At 45.4% G+C, this 14,952-nt stretch overlaps 1 protein-coding gene across 1 annotated transcript in view; it reads right to left on the reverse strand.

The window, feature by feature from the left end:
- LOC147678707 (phospholipid scramblase 3-like) overlaps positions 1-14,952 on the reverse strand; it is a 119,165-nt gene that overhangs the window by 10,890 nt on the left and 93,323 nt on the right. Inside the window, exon 5 of the mRNA XM_086945717.1 lies at positions 12,084-12,268. Coding sequence (XP_086801843.1) covers positions 12,084-12,268 — 185 coding nt within the window. The remainder of the gene's footprint in view (positions 1-12,083; positions 12,269-14,952) is intronic.

Here is a 14,952-nt window from a genome sequence, read left to right on the forward strand (position 1 = left end):
TGCGTTGCAGAGAGGTGTAAAAAGTGGCACAGCCTGGACCACCTCTCTGCAACGCAGCACAGTGGCGCTTACTGGAAGCACCTGGTGGGGTAGTAAGCCCCCAGGGGCCCTCAGGATTGAAGGGGAATTTTTCCCCAACTTAAAATGCGCCACAGGGTGTGTTGGCACACATCACCTCAGGTCCCGGCCCCTCCGTTCACCACTGTGTAAACGCGCCCTGTGGCCATTCTAAGTTGGGAGATTAAGTCCCCTATAATCCTGAGGGTCCCTAGGGTCAGAATAGCCCACTAGGTACCTCCAAAAAGCGCCACAGAGCTGTGTTGCAGAAAGGTGTAAAAAAGGACGTGGCCTCTGAACACCTGTCGGCGGTCCCCAGCTCCCTGGCGCATACTGGAGATATCTGTTGGGCTATTTGGCCCTGGGCTGGACCTCTTCGTTGGGGACCGTCGGGGGTCCCCTATCCCCTCGTGGTCCCAGCGGGCTCCCCGCCTCCTGCGGAAGCCGGCATTGCTTTTCCACATGGGGAGCAGCTAACATGCTGCTCCCCATGTGGAAAAGCAATCTGCTTTGCTTCTTTGAAGCGAGAGCAGGTTTCCCTGCTCTCGCTTCAATGAAGCAAAGCAGTTTACAATGACAGGGTGGGAGCCGCGAGGCTCCCGCCCTGTCATTGCAGACAGCAGTGTCCCGGGGGTGGGTATACTGGAGATATCTGTTGGGCTATTTGGCCCTGGGCTGGCCCTCTTCGTTGGGGACCGTCGGGGGTCCCCAATCCCGTCACAGTCCCAGCCGGCCCCCTGCCTCCTGCGGGAGCCGGCATTGCTTTTTCACATGGGGAGCAGCTAACATGCTGCTCCCCATGTGGACATGTGGACATGTAAACAAGTCCTCATCAATATTAAGTCTGTTAGGCTCATTGCTATCTAACTCCAGTATAAAATATGTTTCTAGTCTACGGAGTTCTTTTTCCCTGTTGCCCCCCTCCTTTATTTTGGAACTTCAGCTATACAGCTATATCTCATCAGATTGGGGTCACTTTTATGTTCCTTTTCAAAGTGTCTGGCAACAGGGTAACTTCTTTCTTTGTTAGCTCGTCTATGTTGCAAGATCCTTTTATGTGCTGGTAAGGTGGTACTACCTACGTACACTTTCTTACACAGACATTTCAACATATAAATTACAAAGCTTGATTTACAAGTCAAATGTCCTTTTATTGATATGTTTTTATTATAAGGTGTTCTAAAATCTGCAATATTCTCTCCATGTTGGCAGGTTTTTCATTTAAAACACTTTTTAAAACCATCTTTCGCTAAAAGCCACGTTTGATTACTGGCTACTCCTTCATATTCACTATTTACCAGGTTGTCCCTGAGGTTGTCCCTGAGGGACTCAGATTTTCTATAAGTAATCTCAGGTTATTTTCTACTCTCTGGACCTATCACTGGATCTCCCTTGATGAGGTACCAGTGTTTTCTAAGAATAGCTCTTATTTCATGGTGTCTCGTATTATAAGTTGTTATGAATCTATGGGTTTTGGGGCCTTCCTTCTGTTTCTTCCTTATTTGTGTTCTTGAAGGATCAAACAATATTTGATCTCTATTCAATTTCCTGGCCTTTTTCGATCCTGATTGAATGATTCCCTTGTAATATCCTCTTTGTATGAAGCGTTTGGTCATCTCATGTTCTATTCTCTCATATTCTTCAAAGTTACTGCAGGTTCTCCTCACCCTGTAAAAATCACCGGATGGTATGCTTCGGATGAGTGGTGCAGGGTGGGTACTACCCGCATTTAAGATAGTGTTACCCGCTGTAGGCTTCCGAAAGATACTAGACTCTAGCCTATCTTCCCTCTGGGTAACTATAACATCAAGGAAATTAATAGATGTTCTGCTGTCCCACAAAGTTAAGGTTTAAATTATTGTCATTTAGATAATTGATGAACAATTTTATATTCTCTTCCGTGCTCTGCCACAGCACAAAAACATCATCAATGAATCTGCCCCATAGCAGTACATGTGTCATCCAATGCTCCAGCTTGGGACCCCTGAGCACCTGCTCCTCCCACCAGCCTGGATGTAAATAGGCATAACTGGGGGCAAAGCAGGTGCCCATGGCCGTCCCTTGCTCTTGCTGGTACAAATCTAGTCCAAACATAAAAATGTTTTTTTGTCAGGCACTATTCCATCATTTCTAAAATCATCGTATCGTGATACACAAATCTCATCGGTCTTGTTTAAAAAAAAAAATCAGTGACCTTTAGTCCATCTGTATGTCTAATACTAGTGTACAATGTAGTAATATCTAACGTTAATAGCCACATATTGCTGTCTAATTGTACATCATAGATGTGTTTCAAGAAATCTACAGAATCTCTAATGTAGGAGGTCAAGGTTTAAAAGTAATCAATATATCTGGAGACGTTTTCAAAAAGACTACCACATGAAGAAATATTCAGCCTCCCAGCTGGATTTATAATCAAGTCAAGTCAAAAGTGCTTTATTCGAGTTGTTACTCATAAAAGCATATTATACACAAGAATTTTAAAAACAAATTAAATTTACAATCCAGCACATTGACGCAACACTATAGGTTACATATAAAAATTCATTCGGTTAAAAGAAGAATTAAAACATTTGATAAAAATACTTTTCAAGATGAGAAACGCTGGAGTCTAAAAGCAATTATACAAATGCAAAAAAACAATTATCAAGACAGAGAATAGTTGGTTAACTAGCAGTCTCTATCTTGATACATGGTCCTTGATAAATAAAAAGCAGTAATGTCAAATTCATGAGGGCCAATTTGTCACACAGAGAATAGTTATTTAACTAGCAGTCTCTGTCTAAATTGTCGGGCAGAGAATAGTTATTTAACTAGCAGTCTCTGCCTGAGCATCCATGCCCACCCCAGATATTTTGCTGTAGCTATCAGGATCCAAGAAACTTGAGTCGTACAAATAATTCGCATAGCTACAGAACTACTTGATGTCCCAAGGTTCCTGCACATAGGAGCTAACCATACTCGTCTTGGAATAGCATATGATCCGCATGAAAACAGAAAGTGACCCAGAGACTCATCCCCCAACCCACAAGCTGGGCAGGTGCTATTTCCACCTGAACCCCATTTAGCTGTCAATATTTTTATAGGAAGTGCACCAGCTCTCAGTTGGAATAAGAGCTTCCTGTCACCTGGTTTGGAGATGATATCCCAATATGGTTCCAAGACTGGATACATTTTGGCCTCAAGAAAATGCGAAGACATGGACCCAGAGCTTGAAGCATTTAAAGTTTTAGTAGCAATCCATTCCCAAAAAATATCTTTTAAGACACGCTTAGAAGGGAAAGATGTCCCAGCAGGGTCCTGCCATAAAGAACTCAACCCTAGCTCAAACAATATAGATTTCAATAATTTAAGCCAGCTTATCTTGTGAAAGCCATCAGCCTTGATCACATCCACAAAACCCGCGGCATAATGTGAGAGCTCAGGAGTGGTCCAGAGTCTGCGCCAATACAAGATCGGGCGTAATCTGGCCAAGTCCTTGATTTGTTTCCTTCCTAGATCGTATCGGAGAGGCAACAACGGAGTACTTTTAGGTGTACCGGTAAGAGTTCTTAAAAATTTATTTTCAGAGGCTTGCAGAGATGTAAGATTTTCAAAGCCCCACATTTCAGCGCCGTAAAGTGCAGACCCAATAGCCTTTGCTTCATATACCAATAGGGCTGGTTTAACAGGTTTGGTTAGCGATTTCCTGTGTTCAGAATTAATTGTGCCAGCTATTTGTTTGTGTCGCAAAATAGCAATATTTATATGCTGGCTCCACCTGTGGTCATCAGTTATTTGGATACCTAGGTATGTGAATGATTTAACTAACTCTAAAGGCCCACCACTCATCATAATTTTGGACTTAAAGCTACGCTGCGGCTTGAAGCTCATTAGTTTAGTTTTCATAGTATTCACCTCCAGTCCATGTTCCCCACAAAAGTTCTCAAAAATTGTCAGAGCACGCTGTAGTCCACTAGGGGTTTTTGATAAAATTAGCGTGTCATCCGCAAACATTAATATGGGGATTTTTAGTCCTGCAAGAGAAGGAGCATCAACATTCGCAGTTACCAATCGAGAAACTACCCCGTTTATGAACAATGTAAATAGAGTAGGAGCCATTGAGCACCCTTGTCTGACCCCTTTTTCAACACGGAAATCAGGAGTGACCATCCCGTGACCGCCCCACTGAATTTTTGCATAGTTAGACTCGTGGAGGCGCAGTATCAGGGTTAGTAACTCATCGGAAACCCCCAAGCTATGCAAGACCTGCCACAGTTTTGCACGTGGGACCAGGTCGAATGCAGCCCGCAAGTCGACAAATGCCGCGTACAGGCTACACCCCCCCAGAACCACGGTTTTCCACTGTAATAATTGGAAGCGGAACACTTGATCGATCGTGCTTGTTGCCCTTCTAAAACCTGCTTGGAATGGAGATAGAATATTAAAATCCTCAGCCCAGTCGAGAAGCCTATTGACCACCACGCGACCCACGATTTTTTGCACAGTGTCAATGAGGCTAATAGGCCTATAGTTACAGGGCTGAGCTCGGTCCCCCTTCTTATACACGGGGATAATAACTGCACCCCTCCATGAATCAGGGACATCTGCTCCTTGAGCAATTGAGTTTATAAGCAAATGTATATATTTGCACCAGCGTTCACTATCATTTAAGAATATATCAGCGGGTACTCAATCTTGTCCTGGAGCTCGCCCGCGTTTTACTGCACAGATTGCAGACATAATCTCTTTATAGTTAAAATTGTCATCTTCAAAAAACTTCATAGCCGTACTGTCGTCAACTGAGACCCGGGTATTAAGAGTGTATTGCGAACTAAAGAATTTAACCCATGCCTCCTGTGAGACGTTATTACTTGGTGACTCTTCAGCTCTCTCAGAACCCCATTTTACAATATTCCAGAATACTCTGGAATCCTTCCTGTCACTGGCCATTTTCAGTTTGCACCAGTGTTGCTCGTCCCAATCCTTCTTAGCTTTAGCAATGCATACTTTATATTCTTTCCTGGCTAGAGAAACAGACACACAGTCTCGCTTCTTGATTGCCCGGCCAAGGTCGAGTCTTGCCTTCCTACAATCAGAGTTATACCATCTAGCATCTTTTCTGGTAATAACCCCCTTATGTTTATCAGGTCTTAGAAAGTGCGCCTTGATCTTACCAAAGAGGGTATCATGTATTTTGACCACTTCACCCAAATCCTTAGGAGAGGCATTAGCCAGTTCCATAGCTAGAATGGCTTGATCAGTTTCACTGTTAATAATATCAATAGCCTGCTGATTTCTCGCTACAGTGTCCCAACGTAGCCTACGCATATTGTTCTCGGGGATAATGGACGGAGGGACGAATTCATTCATGCAGCTAGAGTTTGATTCAGCAGGCCACCATTTGTGAGTCACACTTAGGGGGTTATGGTCACTCTCAGATCTTATGATGACTTCCATATCACAAAGGGCAGGCCACAGATGCAAACTGCAGATCACATAGTCAATTCGACTTTTGTGCCTCCCATTGTCGAAAGTTGGTGAACCAATTCTGTCCCCAGCTGTTCTCCCGTTCATAGCTCTCAAGCCTTTTTCAAGACACAGTGCATTAATAGCTATAATGTCCTCTGTCCAACGGGAGACTGGTTTCAGTTGTAGTTCAGGGATACCCCAGAAGGAATCCTCATCAGCACCAGTGAAAGCATCTCCCACAACCAATGGCTCAAACGTCCTATTAAGGTCTCCTGCTATAACGATGTTATTTTTAACGGAGTGCTCCTCGATGAGGTCGGCCAAGGTTAATAATGTTTCAGATCGACCTTTGGAACTCCTAATATAAATATTGTAAATATCAAGTGACCCTGTTCTGTCATTAGAAATCCTAATAAGCTGGATATCATTGTGTCCAGTAGCTATATTTTTAACTGAGAAATTTAGTGCTTGTCGAATCCAGATAGTAAGCCCCCCCATAGGTCTACCTTTCGGACCCTTGACAGCTGACACATAAAAATTCAAATAGCTTAATACAAAGACAGGATCGCAAGCCCAGGTCTCCTGGAATATACAAATATCAAATTGGGTAACAAAGCCAAGCCAGTCCCCACAATCGAGCTTGGATGTCAGACCAGCTATATTCCAGCAGAGTAGGTTAGCAACTCCAGACAAACGACCCTGGCGTAATCCAGGAAAAGAGTTTAGTACACAAGCCTCACCCTCTGGTTGGACAACCAAGTTATTCAACAAATCATTGGTAAGGCAATTAACATTCTGGGTAGATAAGCTATCCGAATTTTGATCCCCATTAGCTAGTGGTACTTGACTTAGATTTATAGGGAGTCAATCACAGTCATCAAGATTGGAAAGGGCTGAAAATCTATTCTCTAGATTTAGACCCCTCTCTGGTTGCTTCACTTCCCTCCGCCCTTTTGTTGGGACAACGTTCCACTTAGTTTTTAGCATTGTTTTATTAGAGACCCTCCCACTACACTGATAGAAAAAGTCTAAGGTGAGTGGAATGATTTCAGTCGATCTCCGCTGCGGAGGTAGAAGGTTGGGTAGAATATTGGCCAAAACCTCTGGGTCAGAAAAATGTAGGATGACGCAGTCACCCAGAAACTTCTTTGTACTATTGCCTATCCACCTCACCCTTCTAGCCTTTACTATTTCGTCAGCCAATTGGTGCCTACCCCTAGGAGTTATTACCATGTTATTTGTTAACCAATAAAGTGCTTTAGACAATAGGGATGAGGTAGATTCTTCCTGACCAGACTGCAAAAGAGGAACATTGGCTAAAACCAAGACCAATGGAGAGGCCTCAATTATCAACTCTACCGAGCCATTTACAGATTCTGGGGCGGAGGATGCATCTGAAGGAACATCTTTATTCTCTGCACTATCTAAAATGGATATCAAGGGAGCCACCGAAGGAACTGATAGTGAGGAAGCCCCACCACCCACCAAAGAAGAAGAGGCCTTACTGGACTCAACCCTACTAGAAACAGCATCTGGTAGTTTGCCTACTTCAGATAAGGTTTGATTCAGTAAACCCCCAAGGCGATTCACTTCCTTAGTGAGTTTATCAATTCTGCCTAACAGCGGATTAACAATGTCCTTTATCTTAGTGTCTATCATACTCAGTAAGTTCTTAAATTGACCACTAGTAAGAGACATAGAAACGTCATCCAGAGTGACATCTTCTTCCCTTGCGGATTTGCCAGGGGGCGATGCAATCTTTTTGCGGCTTGATCTGAGCCCAAATCGTTTCGGCTGTGGCTGTGGCTTTTTAGCCCCTCTGGTGGATCGTGGAGCGGGCACCGGAGTGGGGGCTTTGTCCTCGGGTAGTTGTTGATCAGTCTCCATCTCACTCTCGCTGTCTAACTCAATCAGAACCGACCGGTTCATTACAGCGATATCAGCTTGGTCAGATTCACTTACAGGTGGACAGCAGGAGGTAGGTTGCTCCGTGGACTCGGCAAAAGCTGAAGCCGGCGAAGTTGGTGAACTCAGGGCAGACGGTGAACTCAGGCCAAGCGAAGATCTCCTGTCACTATTAATTTTGGCAACTACCTGAAAGATATAGTTGTCCATAGTGTTTTTTGCAGGGGATAACTTTTTGCCGGGCATATTTCACTAACAGACAATGCTTTTCAAAAGCACGGGGTAAACAGGTGCTCCAAGAGTCAACAATTCAATAAATAACCCCCAGCTATAACACAGGCTCACCTCCTTAAATCAGGTTTTCTAGCAGAGTAACGGGCCCAACCCAACCTTGTCCAGCCTCGGACGGCCTCAGACGGCCCGCCCTTTGTCCGGGCTTCGTCCGGGCGTCCCGCTCGCGTCCCGCGACGCGGAGGGAGCAGCGTTTTTCTAGCGCCTCAGGGCGCGATGACCCAGCTGGAGTGGATCCGGGTCGCTGGGCAGGCTGGGAGTTGTAGTCTCCCTCCGCTCGGCGGCCGCTAAGGTAACAACAGCGGCGGCGGGAGGGAGACCGGGCACAGCAAAGCAGGAAGAGAGGTCAAGTCAGGAACGACCAGCAGCGAAGAAGTCTCCTCTCGAAGGACAGATTTATAATGTTCTCGTGCCACTCCAATTGCCTGGTTGCAGCCAATTACAATATAAAATAACTAACCACTCTCTATGTTTGACTAAGCGGTGCAGGAAAACCTCTGGGTATTTGGAAAAGAAAGTTGACGACTGGTCACGTGGCTTTCTGCGCCATCCCTAGCGCTGTATTGGTATTAGGGATAGGAAGAAATCAGAGTTTCACTCTGTGGAATTCTGTAGAGTTACATGAAAATTCTGAGAGTTTCTGTGAAGTTCTGCGAGCATGCGGTAATCGGCATGTTGCTCTGCTTGCACTAATTTTTTTTTGTGTCTGGAGCTTGTTCCACACTGCAAAATCAGAGTGAACGGCACCACGCGGTGCACCACAGGGCACTGCTTCTTTTCTGCCGCTCAACTAGATTCTTTACACGAGCGACAGCTTTCTCAACGCGAACGGTTGCAACTGTCCGCAGCTGCCCACGCTGAGAAAATCTCGACGGATGCCCTCCTAGCACCCGTAAATGGTGCTATTGTACTGCAACTCCGCCAGGTGGTTGTTGGCAGAGTTTGTCCGGAGCTCTGCATTACAAGCATAACGTGGAGTGACCAAAACTCTGCAAACTCCACCAGTGGAGCGGAATTCATCGCCCACCCATAGTTGGTACTTTGCTGTATCCTTAGAGACACTCCAAAGGAACATGAAATGAAGAATAAAGTGTGTTGGAAACTGTTTCAAAAGTATTTTAAAAATCATATTTATTTCATTTCAGAGAGCAAGCCCAGATTCCTGAGTCATATAGATTGATCTCAAACACGGCTCATGGAAAGCTCAGGAACCAGATGGAATTGGCCAGTCCTTAGGAAATAGTTAAGAGTCACAACTCAAGGGAACTTGTTTAGAAATGCCAACCCTTAGAACAAGTTTAGAGCTTGCAATATGGTCCTTTGCACAGGAGCAGTGCTTATCCAAAGAGGAGAGAAATGTAATCATGCAGACAGAACCAGGGTGACAGAACAAACGTGTGAGCTCGAGTCATAGGCTCTTGTTCAACAAGGCGAGGATCAGTCCAAAGGGAGCTGAGAATCCTTTTAATGACAAAGGACCTTTCATCATATATCAGCCTGTGCTAGTAAAGAAATGGTCAGATGGACCTATACCCTACGGTGAGATGGAAGACCTCCCTAAATATGCTGAGCTGAGCACCTCCAAAGGATGCTAGATGTGTGCCGACCTTTGGATGACCCACTTGCTGACTACGAATGTGGGCCTCTTTAGAGTTAAGGAGTCTCTGAAAATCCTTCAAATGTTGGAGGAAATTATAAACAAGGAAGGAAATCCAGCCATTGCCTTTCCTCCAACAGAGGGATAGTACGGGGAGGAATCAAGTTTGTACACTGTACTCCTTTTTTCAGTGTTTCCTCTATAATTTAGAGTATTTTTCCCTGAACTCTAAATCATGCTGTGTGTATGAGGAATGAAACAAAAAGCCTCCAACTGGTCCCAGGGGTAAGTGGGATATGTCTGCTCTCTTCAAGAGAATTGCATCCTGTTGTGGTACTGAGCCTGGAGTCTGGAGACCTTCCCAGAGGGGATTGATCGCTGGGAGCTACAGGGGAGAACTGCAGAAGAGCCCCAGTGTGCTATGAAGTACTTTAATCAAGCCCTTCAGCAAGAAGAGCTAACCTACTCAAAGGAGATTTTGGCCATGTAGCGTTGGGTTGTATGGTTATAGCCAGGTTATTTGGGACCAGTCCTAAAGATTGCTTCAAGGCACCTGCTCTGGTGCTGTGTCTTGTCTCCAAGGACCTTCCTGGAAGTGTTTGGCATTCTCATTGCTGTGCTTTGGAGATTTGGGACATATGGCAACCAGTCCTGAAGACCTACTTCGATAACCAGAGTTGGTGGGACCTGCCGGTGGTGAACATGATCTGCCCAGAACCTTTATGATTTATAGAACTACACTTACTTTAAAGATCAATCCATGCCACCTCCCGTTGTGGGCCGACCACCTTCACTCACAGGCCGGCTTAAGTACTCTACCTCATGGCCTCAGTCTCGTAAGATTAGGATTTTTCTGCCCATGCTTCCCTTCCCCATAGACTTCAATGCCCCATCCCCTAATCCTTTTAATGGGGTCTGCTACAGGCTTCAACACAATACAGTCAAACCCTATTAATTTATGTTTTACTTCATCATTCTTTTTTCAGCACGTTTGCGTGTTCTAATACTAAATGTAAGTTCATGAATGCTCTTGCCTGGTCTATAAGTGAATGAATTGATTTGCAATATAAGTATTTAATTTCAGCACACCCAGGCCTTTTGAGCTCAGCCTCTGGTACCCAAAGCTTATGTAAACTAAGGGGCACCCCAAAGAAGTCTTCAGACTCCCCTCACTGTAAACTACTGGACAGGAGCATTAAGGGGTTCTCCGCTGTACCATGGATCTATTAGATATACCCCTATGATCAAGTGTCAAGAGGCACATTAGTGAGTTTATCTAATCACACAGATGTAACCTCCTCTCGTGATCCATGTTCTGGTATGAAATCTTTTATAGCAGCCTCATTGAGGCAGCAAGGTTCACACAACATGTCTTTCTAACCTGGGTCCTGTTTCTACCCCTTCTGGCCCTAATGGCAGTTCCTCACAGCCTAAGCAAATGCCAAATCATATACAGGGCACTACATATGCACTAAAATACACCTTTGTCTGTATTGTGTTGTCATATTAATCATGCAGTTATAATGGAACTGCATCAGTGTCAAATATTGTGATTTTATCATGGTTAAAAACATGTCACATGACTTCCTGGAGGATCAAGGGTCACATCCTGTAATGTCATTAAGGTCAAAGAGTTAAGTAATGTCATTTCTGCTCCTCCTGGCATTTTGATGAACGGACGTCCATGTATTCTTCCAGAATATTGTGTAGAATATACATCCTCAGGATACATAGATAGAAAGTTAACAACAGCAAATCCATACTAATTAAATTGACCTTTGTAGTATTGTGGTAGCAAATGTTCTGGCTACGATATTTTTGTAAAACCAAGTTTTTGTACGTGATATTCTGACATACAACTGGACTCAAGTGCATGTGCCTTTATTTGCAGTCTCTGTATTTATATATGCATTATCTTATTGTGCATAAGTCACCTCGTGCACCCCCCGTAATTCTACTTAAAGGGAAGAGTCTTCCATCTTCCTAGCAGTCATGGGTCTTACACCACCATGTTCCTGTTGCGCATGTGCTGTCGGCAGCTTTCTTGGAGGTGAATGATACCATCTCATGGTTTTCTACAGGTATGCCTATAGAGCTGGCACATGGGCCGCATCAGTGGCGGCTCCTCCGCTAAGGCGGAGGAGCGTCGCCCCACTATCTTGAAGCAGTAAAAAAAGGAAAAAAGAAAGTTATAATAACGTAAAGTTATTATGATTTTCTTTAGTCCTCCTGCTGCGGCAGATTTGTGTGAGGGGCTGCTGAGCAGGGGAGGAGTGGTAGAACCCTCCTAAGTGCGCAATGACTGTTTGGCCGGCCCTCTCAGGCCGCCCAAAACAGTCATTTGCACTTTCCCTGTTCTCCATGCAGGCTGCGTTACAGCCTGCATGGAGAACATATCCAAGCCCCCAGTCCCAGCTATGTGCCGAACCACGGTGCTCAGACCAATCACAACGCTGGTCTGGGGAGCCTGGCTGTGTTTCCTGGAGTCCGAGATGGAGGAAAGCAGCAGTGGAGATGTGGGACCCAGCGGCAAGGTAAGTGTATTTTTTTTTTTACATTGTCCCTTGCACCCTCTGCTACCACCCTACCCTCGTCCGCCTCAACCCCGTGAGCCGAGCCAGCTGCCAATAGCCCCCATGGGCGCTCATCACCAGATTCTGCTGTTTTGACAACACTTGATGTCACTGCTTAACACCAAAGGTATAAATCTTGGTACATGTATTTTGGGTTATGAGCATGGAGTTCTGCCTCTACCACAGGAGGCATCTGACAGGTAACTTACCTCCACCGTCCAGTTACAGAAATGCGAGGGGAGGATGAGGTGCAGCACGTGACTCTGGGAGTTGTCGTACACTCTGACGTCCAGCAGGGGGCCACAGCACTCTTTCTCCTCTCTGGCATGGAAGATTTTCTGGCTGACTGCATTGAGTATCTCAAACTCACTGCAGCACTGGAACATGCTGTACTCTGTGGTGACACAAGAGTGGACTGTAAGAAGAGAGTGCAACTTCTAAGGAGTATAACACCACCCATACCCCCCCACACCAGCCCCCAGCTCCAGTGTTACCTACACACTCATGGTGGACGTCCAAACTAGTGATCCAGGGACTGAGCGGAAGCATCATGCGGGAAGTGTCTTTCAGCCATTGGCCACTCTGGATTATGTCAGGGGATGTCACCTTCCTGCACTTTAGTTCCATCTGTGATAGATACAGGTGCAGTTGTGCTACCTGTGGTTTGGTGCAAGTGTGACATAAGCAGCTTTAAAGAGCACAATGGATGGTTCATTGTAGCCTTTGCTCAGGAAGTGGATGTCTGTTCTTTTGTGTTCTGTCAGTGTGATGAAAACTATACTTCACATACACAGTCGCATTTGAGATACATCAAGCTAACAGATCTCAAATCCATGACAAACCTGTCCTATATCTACAAAGATAATATTTTAATACACAGTCAGACACTCATTTTGAGTTGGCCAGAACAGTATCCTTGGGGAAACTCTGCTATGGATGAGACTGAGGTGCAGGTGTTCCCACAACCAGACTTACCATATGCGGGTACACTAGACCTAGCTTTACCAGGGGGCATCTGGACCAGGTAACACCAGCCTTGGATGTGAGACAGGAAGATGGCACAGGTGTACCACAACTGACCACATCCTACAACATGGTAGGAACAAGCAACGCTTCGCTTCAGCAGCCATGAATCTGCCCTGCTCCTGGTACCTTCCAGTCCCCCTGAACCTCACTTGTGATACTGTTGTATTCTTGTATTCTGTTGTTATTAATTCTAAGAACGTCAACAGCATTCCAGCTAAGAGGTTCGATAGAGGCAGTTGCTGACTGACCTCCGATGCTGGAAGACGTGTTGGTTAATGGCTGTAATCATTTGGAGAATAAAAGAACAGAAACCTGAGAATACAAGACATCTTCCCTTCTACCAACAAAATAAAACAATAAAATATAGTTGAACATAACAATAACATTAGGACAATTAAAATGGATTAATGCAACACATCAGGGGTCGATTCCGATTCGGGAAAAAGCACTCCGAATTGCCGTACGGAGTCTTTTTCCCGTACGACTCGTACCCTACAATGTCCCCGTACGTACAACGTAGTACGATTCTCACCCAATGCAGCTCCCCGTACGAATCATACCAGGAACCGTACGACTCGAATTCCCGTACGAATCGCCGCCGGAACACGCAGCAAGCGATGTTTTTACGGTTCGAAGCAGGTTTTCTCGACCCAGCAAGTACGATTCGTCCCGCCGACCCTCCGTACGACTCTTTTCCTACGGGAGCTGAAAACTGTCGGAAAAGCAGAGTATGCCTCGAAACAGGTACGGAACGGACACCCCCCCCCCGGTACGGTGCGTACACCCCATGATCGCAGGGGTACGGTGCGTACCCCCGCGATCTTGGGGTGAACGCACCGTACCCCAAGATCGCATGGTGTACGGTGCGTACCCCATGATCGCAAGGTGTACGGTGCGTACACCCTGCTGTTGTGATTCTATCTAGGACCCTAATTCGATATTCCCGATTTATGCCCTCATGTGGTTATAACTAGGGCTCCCGGTTTTCCATTTTTACGGATTTTTACATATAAATACAGACGGAAAAGTATTTTTCCTTTGTCTGTATTTATATGTAAAAATGGCAAAATATGAGTAAATTTTGCCAGGCTGCTGTGCTTCAGAGTTGGCGTGCTACGCTCCTGTTGCAGATGCTTGGAACAACACACTGGCCCCCTCCAGTGGCAGAAAGATAGTCTGCATAATCAGCCTTCCCTTGCTGAGTAATCTGAAGTTGTACCTATACAACAACCTGGGAGGAGCGCCCAAGCAGCACCTGCAGCGAATTGTTGGCTTAGGCATCACGTTGCATGGCAACAGCTCCCCTGTAAACAGCAGGCAATGTAGGGTCGTCAGAAGCAGCAAAGATCTTGAATCAGCCTTCTTCAATGCTATTAATACAATTCAGCACACCTGCAGCTCTCACAATGTGTTAATCTGAAAGGCTACCCCGAGGCACTATTCATCTGCGTGCTACAAATCTCACATAATTGACTGCCGATCAGGTTAGTCTTCAGCTCCTATTTCCCCCCCCCCCCCTCCTACCCTTTCCCCCCTGTCGTGTTAGCCCATGCAGAGACAGCCTCCCGGGCTGGAGATTGTTTTATTGCAGCCGCACTTCACAGATGATTGCCGTTTACGCTGCAGGTTAAGTTCTGGGGTTGTACAGTGGGAGGTGTGCCTATGTTTAGTGGAGTGGGCGGCATGTACTGGGATGGACAAGGAGGGTGTAAGGATCTTTGCCGGTCAGGTCACTAGAAGAGACAGTCAAGTAATGAGATTCAGGTCTGCTGTAACTCTTGGGACCCAAGGCAGTCCGGCATTTTCGTCATGAAGTACAGCATCAGCAAGATGCTAACTATATAGCAAGACGAAAGGCTAATAAAAAAAGGCCATTCTCCTAGCCGCATCATTTTGTAGGGGCACCCGCATGCTGCATTACACAGATGGATAGTTTAAAAAAAGAAAATAGAAGCAGCAAAAAAGTGTTTTTGAGGTGCACCAGCAGTAATTTACTGCCTCTTCCTCGACAAACAAAATAAATGCATTTTTTTAAAAAGACCACAAATGGGG

Source organism: Lissotriton vulgaris, chromosome 12 (genome assembly GCF_964263255.1).
Source record: "Lissotriton vulgaris chromosome 12, aLisVul1.2, whole genome shotgun sequence".
Lineage (NCBI taxonomy): Eukaryota > Metazoa > Chordata > Amphibia > Caudata > Salamandridae > Lissotriton > Lissotriton vulgaris.